This window comes from Sebastes fasciatus, chromosome 3 (assembly GCF_043250625.1).
Source record: "Sebastes fasciatus isolate fSebFas1 chromosome 3, fSebFas1.pri, whole genome shotgun sequence".
Taxonomy (NCBI): domain Eukaryota; kingdom Metazoa; phylum Chordata; class Actinopteri; order Perciformes; family Sebastidae; genus Sebastes; species Sebastes fasciatus.
In genome coordinates this window covers 18,273,998-18,286,487 of record NC_133797.1, presented here as the reverse complement: position 1 = coordinate 18,286,487, position 12,490 = coordinate 18,273,998, and the positions used below count along the sequence as shown (strand labels likewise).

At 41.1% G+C, this 12,490-nt stretch overlaps 1 protein-coding gene across 1 annotated transcript in view; it reads left to right on the top strand.

Moving 5' to 3' along the window:
* inpp4b (inositol polyphosphate-4-phosphatase type II B) overlaps positions 1-12,490 on the top strand; it is a 288,174-nt gene that overhangs the window by 190,792 nt on the left and 84,892 nt on the right. Inside the window, exon 8 of the mRNA XM_074629389.1 lies at positions 12,100-12,211. Within this exon, the coding sequence (XP_074485490.1) occupies positions 12,100-12,211 (112 nt within the window). The remainder of the gene's footprint in view (positions 1-12,099; positions 12,212-12,490) is intronic.

Genomic DNA, 12,490 nt, shown 5'->3' with positions numbered 1-12,490 from the left:
GTGTGTGTGTGTGTGTGTGTGTGTGTCTGTGTGCGTGCGTGTGTGCGTGCGCGTGTGCGTTTGCGTGTGTGTGTGTTTGAGGAATCAACGAATAGAATGCATTTAATGCAGGTGGAATGGGTTTACACTGAAATCACCTTGCATGCACGCAAACACACGCAAGGATAACCGTACACACACACCTACTGTACACATTACATGCACACAGTAGTGTTGCTTAGCATGCAGTATATATGGTAATGCAACCACAAATGCCACATGTGCATGTAAAAGAGGGAGAAAAGGCACTCTGGTGGGATGAAATAAATGCACATATGGCCTCCTCATTTTTCCTTTTTCAATACTAAAAATGCTTCTTTTCTGCGCAGTTCTTCTGCATAATCTGTGAGATCCCCCAGGCATCAGGGCTCATGGGCAGAATATGAAAATAACTAACTCGGCCAATGCTGCACCGTGATATCGAAAACACAACTCTGAGAGGAAAATGGGGTGGGGGGGTGGGGGGAGGTGAAATATTCCATTGACAAGCTGTCTTGATTACCTGTCATGACTAATTTCAATTCCAATAAAGCCCAAGCAGAGTATGGAGCTGTTAACCTAACATCCATTTCAAACACGGTAAGATCTATTAGTCTGGGTCAGTCGTTCATCAGGTTCTTCCTATAGCTTTCTTTGCAACATAACATATATAGGTCGAAGGGATGGGAAAATGAGATGCGTTAGGAGCCAAAGATGGAGGAGAGCGATTTAATAAATCTGGCCCGACGTGGTGCTGAGGCATGCTTGGGGCACAGCTCATGCCAAGTCCTTGTCTAAGTGATGAGAAGATGATAATGAGGATGAAATGGAGGGAGGAAGAGAGCAGGTGTATAAAATAATGTCTCTCACGTTTCTGTTTTTTGTTTTTTTTAATGCCATCCTCTATTTTTGCCCTGAGATTAAATTTTTGTTTGCCATCATTCAAGCGCCCTGCTGGGACGATGTAACAGAGAGCTATGCAATCTTTCCTTTTGCTCCAGCTCCAATATGTGCACCAAAGAAGGTGAGGTCAAGCATAATATCCTGTCTGCCTTGCTGTTTAATATCATCCTCAATAATACAATGCAGTGTCCATTGTAGGCATATAATGGCTTTAAATATTCAAATGTTTTTATTTCTTGCAGGGTGCATTGAACAACAATGTGCTGCTTCTTTCTTTCCGTCTTAACCTTGTTAGTTAGGGGGTATATATACTGTAGAACACTCTAGCTTTATGTTAATATAAAATCACACATTTCACACATTTCATCAGTTAAAAATCAGAGAAACAGAATCACATTTTGACAAACTACTGTACATACACGCAAACTCTCTTCTAGTGATGTTTGCATGATAAACTCATCTGGTAGCTTATGATTTATCTAATCTCTGTGAAGTTTAGATCTGCAGATCCTTTCATATTTCATCTCCCCTCTCACTTCGGGGTTAGATGTGGTATTGCATATGAAAAGTTGTAAGAAGCATGAGGAAATATGAAGATAAGGTAACAGCCATGTTTACCAGAAGGACAAGCATGTACATGAGACCAGAGTGTTTTTATGTTCTTTTTAAAATGTACATGTATGATATACCTGTTGTAGGATGCTCTACAAGCCAGCTTTGTGGCCCATTTTGGCTGGTTTTCAGTAACAGTATTGGATATTAACATCAAATCTTTTACCAGTTACATCTTTTTGTTACATTTTGTTTTGTGTGACGTCACTAACAGCTCAAGATGTAATTTGTTCCACCTTAACCAAGTCCCCAGAAAGTGCGCCGGGCATGGAAGCAAATTTTCGTGGTGGCCAAACGGTTGAATTACAACTTCCGTATCCGTCGCATCATCCCATTGGGCCCAAAAAGATTTTTTCCCCATAGACATAATGAAAGACTCTTATTGGGGAAGAGACGTCTGTAAATTAACTTCCCAGTTCGAACACTTGAATAGCCCTTATTTAAATCATTAGGTCCTAAAAGTTGTAAAATGCACTAATAGCCGAATCCAGTTATTTCCCTTTCTCCGTTCATGTGAATGAGATGGAGGCGGAGTTAAAGGAAACGCTACTGTGCCTCCTCTATGGCGCTACTGAGCAACTTTCATAGCAATGAACGGGAGCCCGCCTCCGACACTGTGTCCAGTTCTCTTTCAGTGTTGTAAAGTAACTAAGTACATTCTTTCAAGTACTGTGCTTCAGCACAAATCTAAGGTACTTGTACTTTACTTGAGTTTTAAGCTACTTTATACTTTGTCTCTATTATATTTCAGAGGTATATATATTGTATTTTTACTCCACTACATTTGTCCGACAGCTGTAGTTACTTATTACGTCACAGATTAGAATTGAAAAAACAATGATCCTATAAAATACAATGCAATTGTTATACATTAGATTTAGTCACCTGACAGAATATAAATTGAGTAAAATTAGCTCTACCTCAGTCTGCTACAATATTCAAATATTAAATATTTAAATACAGCCAAGGAATACATAGTCCAAATCCCACATATTAAACAGTATATATAAAGACATTTTAACCATTATTCCATACCTCCATATTAAATTAATGCCAAACTGTATCAAGGTTGAAACAGGTTGAAAGACCCGTGTAGACACTAAGAGAAGGTTAATTCTCATTATGTTGCTGTATTTGTTTTGGTGTCTGATTCCACTAACCTTGGGGAAATCTCTAGAGTCACCATCTCATTGCTGTTTCGAGCATCTCAACAAACAAGACTAACTCTCCTCTATTGGACCTGTGTTTGTCCAATCATGCATGCTGCATATCCACTGTGACATGTATCCCCCCCATTACCATAACAAGAAGCCCATGTTGACTCATAATGTTGACACTGTTTGGAGTAAACTAGGAGTGGGGCTGCACTGCAGGGATATGCTGCTCGGGTGAATTTCTATTATATAGTTCACCCACATTATCATAAACGGTCACTCAGGTTCTGCTCACTCAGTGTGTGTGAGCAAAAAGAGTTAGGATGGTGTGCATAAATGTGTTGTTTTGGACATTGGCATGCGTGGACACACACACACACACACCACGGGGGCTGGTGGATGTGTGGCCAAGTCCTCTATTAAATAGCCTTCATGCTTTTGTAATAAAGTCTGACTGTGTCTTTGCAAAGTCCAAATTGAGACATCCATTCTTCATTTTAGGTCAAGGTCAAATATTCATCTTGTTTCCATAGCACAGTAATAGTATGCTGCACCGTGGAATTGTGTCTTATTTATGTACCTTTAGAGAAAGAGGGAGAGATGGAGAGAGATTACAACTCAACAGTAATCTAACAAAATCCTGCTTAAAGTTTTGGCTTCTTTGCACTTCTCTTTTTGTGTTCAACGAAGGAGGAAGTACAGTGTTTCTATTATTATTACAGTCTACACACACTCCACTATTAGCATAAAGCTCACATTCCTAAAAAGCTCCATGTTAGTCTGAAGTTATATTATTCAGGAAGATGCATAACTATGTAGAATCATATCGCTGTGTCTTTTTAACACCATGAGAGGGAGCAGAATGCAAATTAATACCATTGACCTGTATCAAGGCAGCTCTTAACCCTCTTTAAGTCACTCTGTGCTGCCTGCCATTACCTGATTTTGAAAGGCTACTTTCCATAGCAGAGTTATGGTTGACCTTTCTTGTTGTGCTTTTTAAAGTGACTTTGACTCCCTTAAGCTGAAAACATATGATGCGTGTCAAATGCCCCAGCCTCTCGCACCAATAGGAAGCGTCGCGCATCATGAAGAGCCAATCTCCAAAGGTTATGGCTCGCCAGGCAATATCCTTTTTGCCATTGTCTTTATAATGATGGGATTGTGGGTTGAATGGTTCGGGATATTTCTCGACCTCAACAACTAGTCTCTCCTCATCCATTCTCACCGACACACACGAGAGACAGCGACAGCAAGAGGTGAGGAGAGGAAGTCGAGCTGCCGAGTGGAAAAAGATGTGTTCTTTCAAAGGCGGCGAAGCTGGAAATAGTACCATGGCGTAAAGTGGCTCAGGATGGTGCGTCAACAAGCGTGCGCCTAGCCTAGTCTTTTGGCCTATAGGGAGACTTAGCCTGAGACTCACCTGGTTGTTACGATCTCAATCTACGCACTGCACATATTTTGTTTCAGTTTACTCCCCTTCATATTTGTGTGTGAATGTAAAAATAGCTTGTATAGCACTTAAACGCACGACTTTCATGAGCTTGAAACTGGAAAAGTCCCAGTGACCATTTAGCTATCTAAAATAAAAGAGAAAAAAATGCCCTATTTAATGGATTCTTGATACTTGAGGCATGGCACATGAGTAAAATATGTTATCATTTGAATTTGGTCATTTGACTTCTACTTATGATGGTAATCTCCTGACTTTCCATCTAGTGCCACCAACAGGTTAAAATGCCCCCTTGTTCAGCAGCTCCAACATGTTGACCTTCAGCTCATAACAACGAGGATCTAACGGTAAACCCATCTGGTGGTGCTTATCTTATTGGTAATCCACACCTGCTGGTCAGAGTTTTGTATGAAATGTTTTCGTCACAGCTGACTCTTCCAGTATTCGTAGTCTTATGAGATGGAGATCATTTTCTGAGCGAGTGTAGAGTATTTCTGTGGAAATATCACTGTAAAGCAGTCGTAGTATGTAAATAAGTCAGTAAAGTATGGAACAGACCTTGAGACAGGCTCATTTCTACCATCATAAAGACTTTTTATTCCTGATGGTCTGGAAGGAGCGATACGCAGGGGAAGTGGTGTTGTGTCGCTAAGCAACTCCACAAATCCTGTTAACATTAATTAACATATGTGCCTGTATGGACATATATTTGTAACAATTATATTGTTCAGTTATGCTGCAATTTGCACAAGAAAGGCAAAAAAACAGAGAAAAGACAATATTGAAATAAATGTTAATGGGCAAACGAGGACAGTAAACTCTGTAGAGAGAAGAGATGAAGATGAAGGAGAACACCAGCTGAGCTTTTTCTCTCTACTGAAGCCTGGATAAAATAATACTCTCACTCATGGCACATTGCACCATTTTTCTGTTTGCTTGCTGTTAAAAGAGAGACAAAGGAGAACTATTATTAATAATACAAGTTTACTCTTGGACTGGGAAATAATAGTTTGACAAGACAATTGTAAACTCAGGGTTCACTCACAAGCTTTTTCCAGAGCTTTCACAGTCTTTAGCGGACAGACTTTTCTTGACGTTATGATTTCATCCTTGGTCTTTCTCGATTTCTAGTCCCTGTTGGCTTAAAGGTAGAGCATGAACGCTCATTATTGACCTTGGAAATAATTTTGAATTTTGAAGGATTCTGAATCATGATGCAAAGTGTGTGATATGATTAGAAGATCAAAAAAAAATATCATTGTGTTGTCTGAGAATTTATTTATTATTATTTCTCTTTAATTTTAGGAAGTTGTAAGTGCAGTTTAGGATGCTTGGTAAAAGTTTGGACTGACTGGCTGCTCTGACATTTTGTTAACGGCTTTTACCAAATCAACAGCACAATCAACATCAGCCTTTATACAGCTAACCGTCCTGCTCTAAGGGCATGAGGCACCACACTGCAATCACCACCAGCAGTAGCTCTCACTTTCCATCTGCTTTGCTCACACACACACACTTTTTTTTTTTACTCTCCAACACACAGATGCATGCACATGGGCACATGGTGTTGTTTGCATGCAGCATCCCCTTCAATCCCCCGATGAAAGTTGCACGGTAACGCAGACAAAAGGCTTGTGAGTGCTTCCTCCCCTGAGGTATTCCTCATGGCTTGGTTCTGTTAGGTCTCCCAGGACCCTGACATAGATCATCCTGACACAATCCTGTTGCAGCTTTCCAGGTAACAGTCACATATCACATGCCACAACTGTTTGTCTAAATATGAAGCTATCACCAGCAGCCACAGGTGCTTAGAGGTGCTGGTACTGAGGGGTATAAGAAAATAATGATACACATGAGTATTGCGACATTATGTGTTGTGATACTGTATCGATTCTCCAAAACACTGTATGATTTTTAATCAACCTCTTAAAAACCCAGCTGCTGTTCAATATTTTCGAGGTAGTAGCGGGCTCATTTCTAAAGCTAGAGTGACGATACTGACATCATATGAAACTAGACAACTTAAGGAATCCGTTGGTGTCAACCACGTCATACCAGCTTGTCACAAAGGAGGCTTAATAACACTCCAAACCTACGCTAAATTTTGGCGAGGGAAAAAAAAATGTGTGCATGTAAATGTGTTCTATGGGTACCCACAAGTCTCCCCTTTACAGACATGCCCACTTTATGATAATCACATGCAGTTTGGGGCAAGTCATAGTCAAGTCAGCACACTGACACACTGACAGCTGTTGTTAACTGTTGGGCTGCAGTTTGCCATGTTATGATTTGAGCATATTTTGTATGCTAAATGCAGTACCTGTGAGGGTTTCTGGATAATATTTGCCATTGTTTTATGTTGTTAATTGATTTCCAATAATACATATGTATATACGTTGTCATAAAGTAAATATATTTGTCCACTCCCATGTTGATAAGAGTATTAAATACTTGACAAATCTCCCTTTAAGTTACATTTTGAACAGATAAAAAATGTGCGATAAATTTGCAATTAATCGTGATTAACTATGGACAATCATGCGATTAACTGCAATTATATATTTTAATTGATTGACAGCCCTAATCGCAATATGTCGAATCATTACGTATCATGATATGTATCGTATCACCAGATTCTTGCCCATACACAGTCCTGCTGGTACGGGGATTTGTTGCCTTTGGACAGACCCAGACTCTTTTTCCCCATTTCAAATCGTTATGCTAACCACCAACCAGTGGTGTCAATCTTCTCATCTAACTATCACCAAGAAAGCAAATAAGAGTATTTTCCAAAATGTTGAACTATTCCTATAAGTTAGACTAACTGAGAAAAGAAAAACTAAATTGAGCCTCCCATCCTCCAGTTAGTGCTTACTTCCCAGACGGCCATGGTGGTCTCGATGCTGTTGCTTGGCTTCTTATTCAAGAGCAATTACAGAACAAAACCATCAGTTTGACAGAGATGAAAGGAGACTCTGTTTTGTCGGCTTTTTTTCAGTTTGTTAAAAAAATAATTACGAAGCCTTTGTGGCTGTCTGGGGGCATCTACTCTCTCTCTCTCTCTCTCTCTCTCTCTCTCTCTCTCTCTCTCTCTCTCTCTCTGTTACTCAGTCATTACACTTGAAACTGACGGTGGTTTTCTCTCCAATTTTTTACAATCTGATGCATGTGTGAGAATAATTTTTAGGATTTTTCCATGTTTTGCACGGCGGCTTGCTAGCTTAGTTTGACCCCCTATCACTAAAGTGTTGACAATGTAGTATTTATTGAGTGAATGGTGATGAAGGTTCTCATACAGTACGCTCTGTGTCACTGCACCGCCTGCCCTCTACCACTCAAACGTTGTGTCCGCCCACGCTCATTCAATTGTTATTGATCTGCACTTAGTTTTTCAATGACTTCACACTGAATGCAAGAACAAGAAGAACCTTTCATGAATCTCATCTTAGCTGTGACGCTATACTGTATACATATATACAAAAAAAGCTTTACATTGAATTGTGCTACAGTAATAACTGTTGTAGCTCCAAATGTTGGAAGTAGACAAAGGATAATGTGTCTGTGTGTTGGTTGGGTGAGGTGAGGAATTAAGAGACTGTTATTACATTTCTACTTATGATTGACACTTAGTGCTCGCCCTTATCCAATTCATACAGCATATCTGGCGTTTTAATCGAACTTTAATCATTTGGCACATAACAACTGTCATGTATATTCATTTAAAGGGCTCTTCACGGCGGTAATGGTTAATAATGCCACAGCAGTGTGTGTTCTTGATTTTGCACCGACACATGGCTTCTAGAGGGCCGGCCGATGCAACTCAATACTTGGAATAAGCACCACCTTTCCAGTCTCATTAGCGTCGGTCGACATACAGTCCTTCAGTGGTAACATTGTGTAGCCATGCTGGAGTTTTTATAGGTCTCTATAGGCCTGTGGGAAACACAACAGACAGTGGAAGTGAGAACAGTTTCTTGACCTATTCTCACTTAAACCACATCCCCACACTACACACATGTGTTCTGCGGTGTTGAATTGAATTGAGGCCATCTTTTTTAGTTCTCCTTTTTTCCCATGGCTGGTGAAAATAATGGACTTAACATTATTAATTAATATGTTTAATCATTTTTAGAACAATACGATTTTAAGATTTGACATGCAGTAGCTCCTGCTCACAGCTGCAATATCATGGAAAAATATGTTTTTTTAATTTCCAGAATTATTATGTATGTGTAAATCTCTGCCACAGTAGCCTGTACATTAACGTAACACAAGGGGATTCTCTCATTGAGTTTTCTGTGTACTTTTCTTACATAAACCTCTTTCTCATCAACTCCCCCGTCTAACTTTCTTGAAATTCCGTGAAATATAATTGTAAACATTTCACACAGCAGTCATCAACCACCGAGTTTTGAGCCCTAGCCTGGATTGATGTGATTGGTTAAATAAATGGCATCCTTTCTGGATAGTTTTTTTTTCCCACCTTGCTTCATCTGTGAAAACAGCTTATCCCCAGACTATTTCTGACACTGGTTAAGCACCAACATAAAAGTAAATGTAGTGTGAAGACACTTCTCGTCATGCAAGAGTACAGAAGTGTGTGTGATGTGACTGGAACAAATAGGATGCGTTAAAACTCACAAATCTTGTGCAAGTATGCATCCTGCCCCGACAAAACTGCTATTCTGCTTATTACAGATGTATTGCAGCAGACAAACAGATTTTTTACATTGCATAAATGTGCATGTTGTTGAGATTGATCACACTGGTGTATTCTGGATAAATCGGCTCGTTTTATGATTGAAAATGTGAAGTTCGCTCAACCTTTTAAGCACAAGAAGTCCTGAGCAGGCCACTGCCACTAAAATTAATTAATTTCAGCACCAAACAGATTTTAACGAAACTTTAATACAAGATACACATTGCATTAATTTTAGATTCAGACTGGATATATATATTTGTGTTTTTGTGGAAGTCTCTTTCATCAAGAGGAAACCAGGGCACTTTTTTCTTTGGGAATATACTTCAAGTGGTCCAGACAAGCCAGAGAGAGTGTGCTCAGTTTAGGGTCCCCTGGTGATTCTGGCCAGCTCTATGAACAATGCCTCCAGTGTAGTCTTATTGATTGAGTCAGTCCTCTAGTTTCAAAATGTGCTGCTGAGTCACATGATAATGCCATTCATCCCCTATGAGAATCACTTCTAAAGCTGGCATTCCCCATTATTACAGTCCCGTGTCCTAACATCTGTCCTCAGTGAAAACTCGCCAGCGCTATATTTAGCCCACCCGTCCAGCTTTATATAGGTCAAGAATCCCATCTACACTTCCACTGCTGCTCTTCAAGGCTGGAGCGTTCTTGTTGCCTGTGTAGGATCTTTGCAATTAGTTTTCTCTGATCACTGATCAACGCACAGTTTGTCCTTAAGGACTCCTGAACTTAATCCTCTGTGGGCCAAATTCAGAGCAAAAAGCAAAATAGTTTATCCAGGTCCTGCCGTATACTTTTAGTTTCCTACAGTTGAAGCAGAAGCCCTTGTGAGGGGAAAAGCCACCGGTGTTTTGGTTCATTTCTGTGGCTGTCAGGTGTTTTCCTCTGTGAGGCTTCCCACAGAGAAAAGCGCCTGGCGGCCACAGAAGTATTGCTGCTTTGAAGTTTTTTGATGAACTTTCCCCACCCACAGGCTGTTAAATTCCGACCTTTGAAAATGTGGTACAATTGTGACTTGTCCCTCCCTTGGCGCCACAGTGTGAGTCTTCCCTTCTTCAGAATTTTTTCTATAAATTTGTCTATAAAGAAAGGATGTTTTTATTCCTGAGAAGAAGTAAATGTAAGATTTGACACTGAGTAGGAGACTTATTTTATACCGATGATTTATTGTCTGTATAGTAGCGTGCATACGCACTTAAAGCATATGGCTCGTACATCAGGAGCCTCTTAGACCGGCGGGGTACAGATCAGCTATTTAAAACAAATTACACTGCGTGTTCCTACTTTGGAAAATGTGTTTGTAAATTGCAAGGGAGGCTTTCAAAATAAAATAACTGTTAAATGCAACTAATAACTGATAACTAATTGTTTTTTGAATTGTGCCAAATTCTTTGCAGCCATTTTAAGCACATTATTTTTGTCACTTTAACAAAGCCGCCTGATTAAGTGTTGTCATAAAAGAGATCCCGGGCCAATTCGATTTAAAAAAAAAAAAAGATGGGCTCGCAGGCAAAGTACAATCTGCAGATTTGTTTCCTTGCCAGCTCTAACAGACGGAAAGAGATGGAGGTGGAGGAGGAGGGGATGTGGGAGGGTGAAGGGAAGTAGGAGACAGGCTTCTTCTTCATCCACAGCTCTCTATAGTACCTTCAAAGTTAAGTCCGGGTCAGTAAGTGTGCATACTAAAGATTGCATTTTGCAAAATATAAAATCTGTGTCACTGCAGACCCGACATTCTGTCAGGAAGTTAACGTCTCTGCCCTTGTCTTTGCGTGATTCTAGCAGAATTTGTACAATAAACCAGTAATGCGGCGATGGAGCTAAAACACATCACCGGAATGAGCAATAATGTATAAAGATTGTATTTGAACGGGTGCTGAGTTTGCGTTTGGCCGAAAATCAAAAGAATCACAATATATCTCTCAAAGGCATAGCTCAATTATCTTAAAGCAATTCTAACAAAGTCCTCCGCTGTCTGTTTAAATGGAGAGTTTCATTAGTGGATTGAGGCAGAGCAAAGAGTAGAGGGCCACTGTAACCCCGAAGGTTTGCATAGCGACGACTACCGCTGAACGTGGTGCATGTTAATCTCCATCTCCTCGATTATGTGTGGGCCACTGTCAGTACAAACTGTTTGTTCAAAGTCAGGGTGACTTTCTTTTACCGTGCATCAGTCCTCTGTTGCGCGGAGAAACAGAGGGGGGAGATGAGGAATGGGGGGGAAACAGAAAGACGAGCAGAGGAGTAAACACTGAGACAGGTGTCTGGCAAGGGACAATGATTAGATTTATAAACCAAGCAATGTTATTTTCTCTGCGCGGGGACTGCTGTAAGACATTAAGCGCTAACTGAAACTCCCAGCGTCCCACTGCAGAGACACTTGTCCCTCCTTGGAATCCCAATCCTCCTCTCCTGTATTCCCTCACATTCCTCCCTACCTCTCCTCGTCTTCCCTTTCCTCTTTTCCCTCGGGCGCGATTAGATTTTCCCCCCTCGCGTCCGACCGAGATGGATCGGCCTTGAAAGCATCCTTTCTGCTTCCATCACCCTCCTCGTGTTTTCTCCTCCTCAGTCAGGGGTGTGTCATCCTCCTCCCGTCTCCCCCGTCTCCCCCGTCTCCCCAGACCACTAGCTGGCACACAACATCCAATATTCTCTCCAGCTGGAGTGGAACTGAGCACATTAGGGACGGGTCTGCTAAGGTGATCAGACTTGCGTGTGCGATGCCCAAGGACCATTTTTCTTCATTTGAGAGCATCTGTCTTGCTGCCAATACTATAGATTTTCTATCAGCTCCTTAATCATGGCTCCATGATTGGGAACGCTATTGGTCGGGCTCCCTGATATGAAAACTCTAGTATCCATTTTGTGTCTGTCAGGGCACATAGCCCGGGTTATTAGACAGCCATTTGAACAGTTATACGAAATGTTCTTTCCTTCACCCCCGTCAACTTCCCGCTGGAGGAGGCTCTTCTTCTTTATTCTGCTTGCATGCGCTTCTGCAAAATCTGTCAGAAAAAGAAATCGCTGCAGTACAAGCATCCAGCTTTATGACTTCACAACCTGTCGAAATAAGCTCATTAGGTTCGGAGAGTCTGGGGGCCCAACATGGAGATGGATATTTTCCAGGCCCATGGAGAGGTAGTAGCCAGAGGAAAAGATCATTTAACACAACAGACTTTTTATTCAACAGATTAAATGAGGAGGCTAACAACATTATGGACACTAACTCTCTTTCTGTCTCCCTCCAGGTCATCTGATGGTGTGTGCGCATCAGGATCAGTGGTGGTGAGTCGTCTGAAGATGGGGGAGATGGAGGAGGTCGACGTAGACCACATCACCACCGACATCCCGTCACACAAGGTAAAATAGCAAGGGGAAGACGCAAAGCAGGAGTCTCCACGCTCCAGATGCCTAGCGCTAATGCTAGGATTAGACTGGCACTGCTCAAGTCCTCCAATGAGATTAAATAAACCCTAATGGGGATTTAGAGGATGTGTGTGCGTGTAATGTCTCTGTCAGTGAGTACATTTGTGTTTTCCCTCTGTCACATATAGAATAGATTAAAGAGAGACTGACCAAATTAGCATCACTTGACCCTGTTTGCGTGGGATTTTGTAGCCAGCCTTCCTTCATCTGACC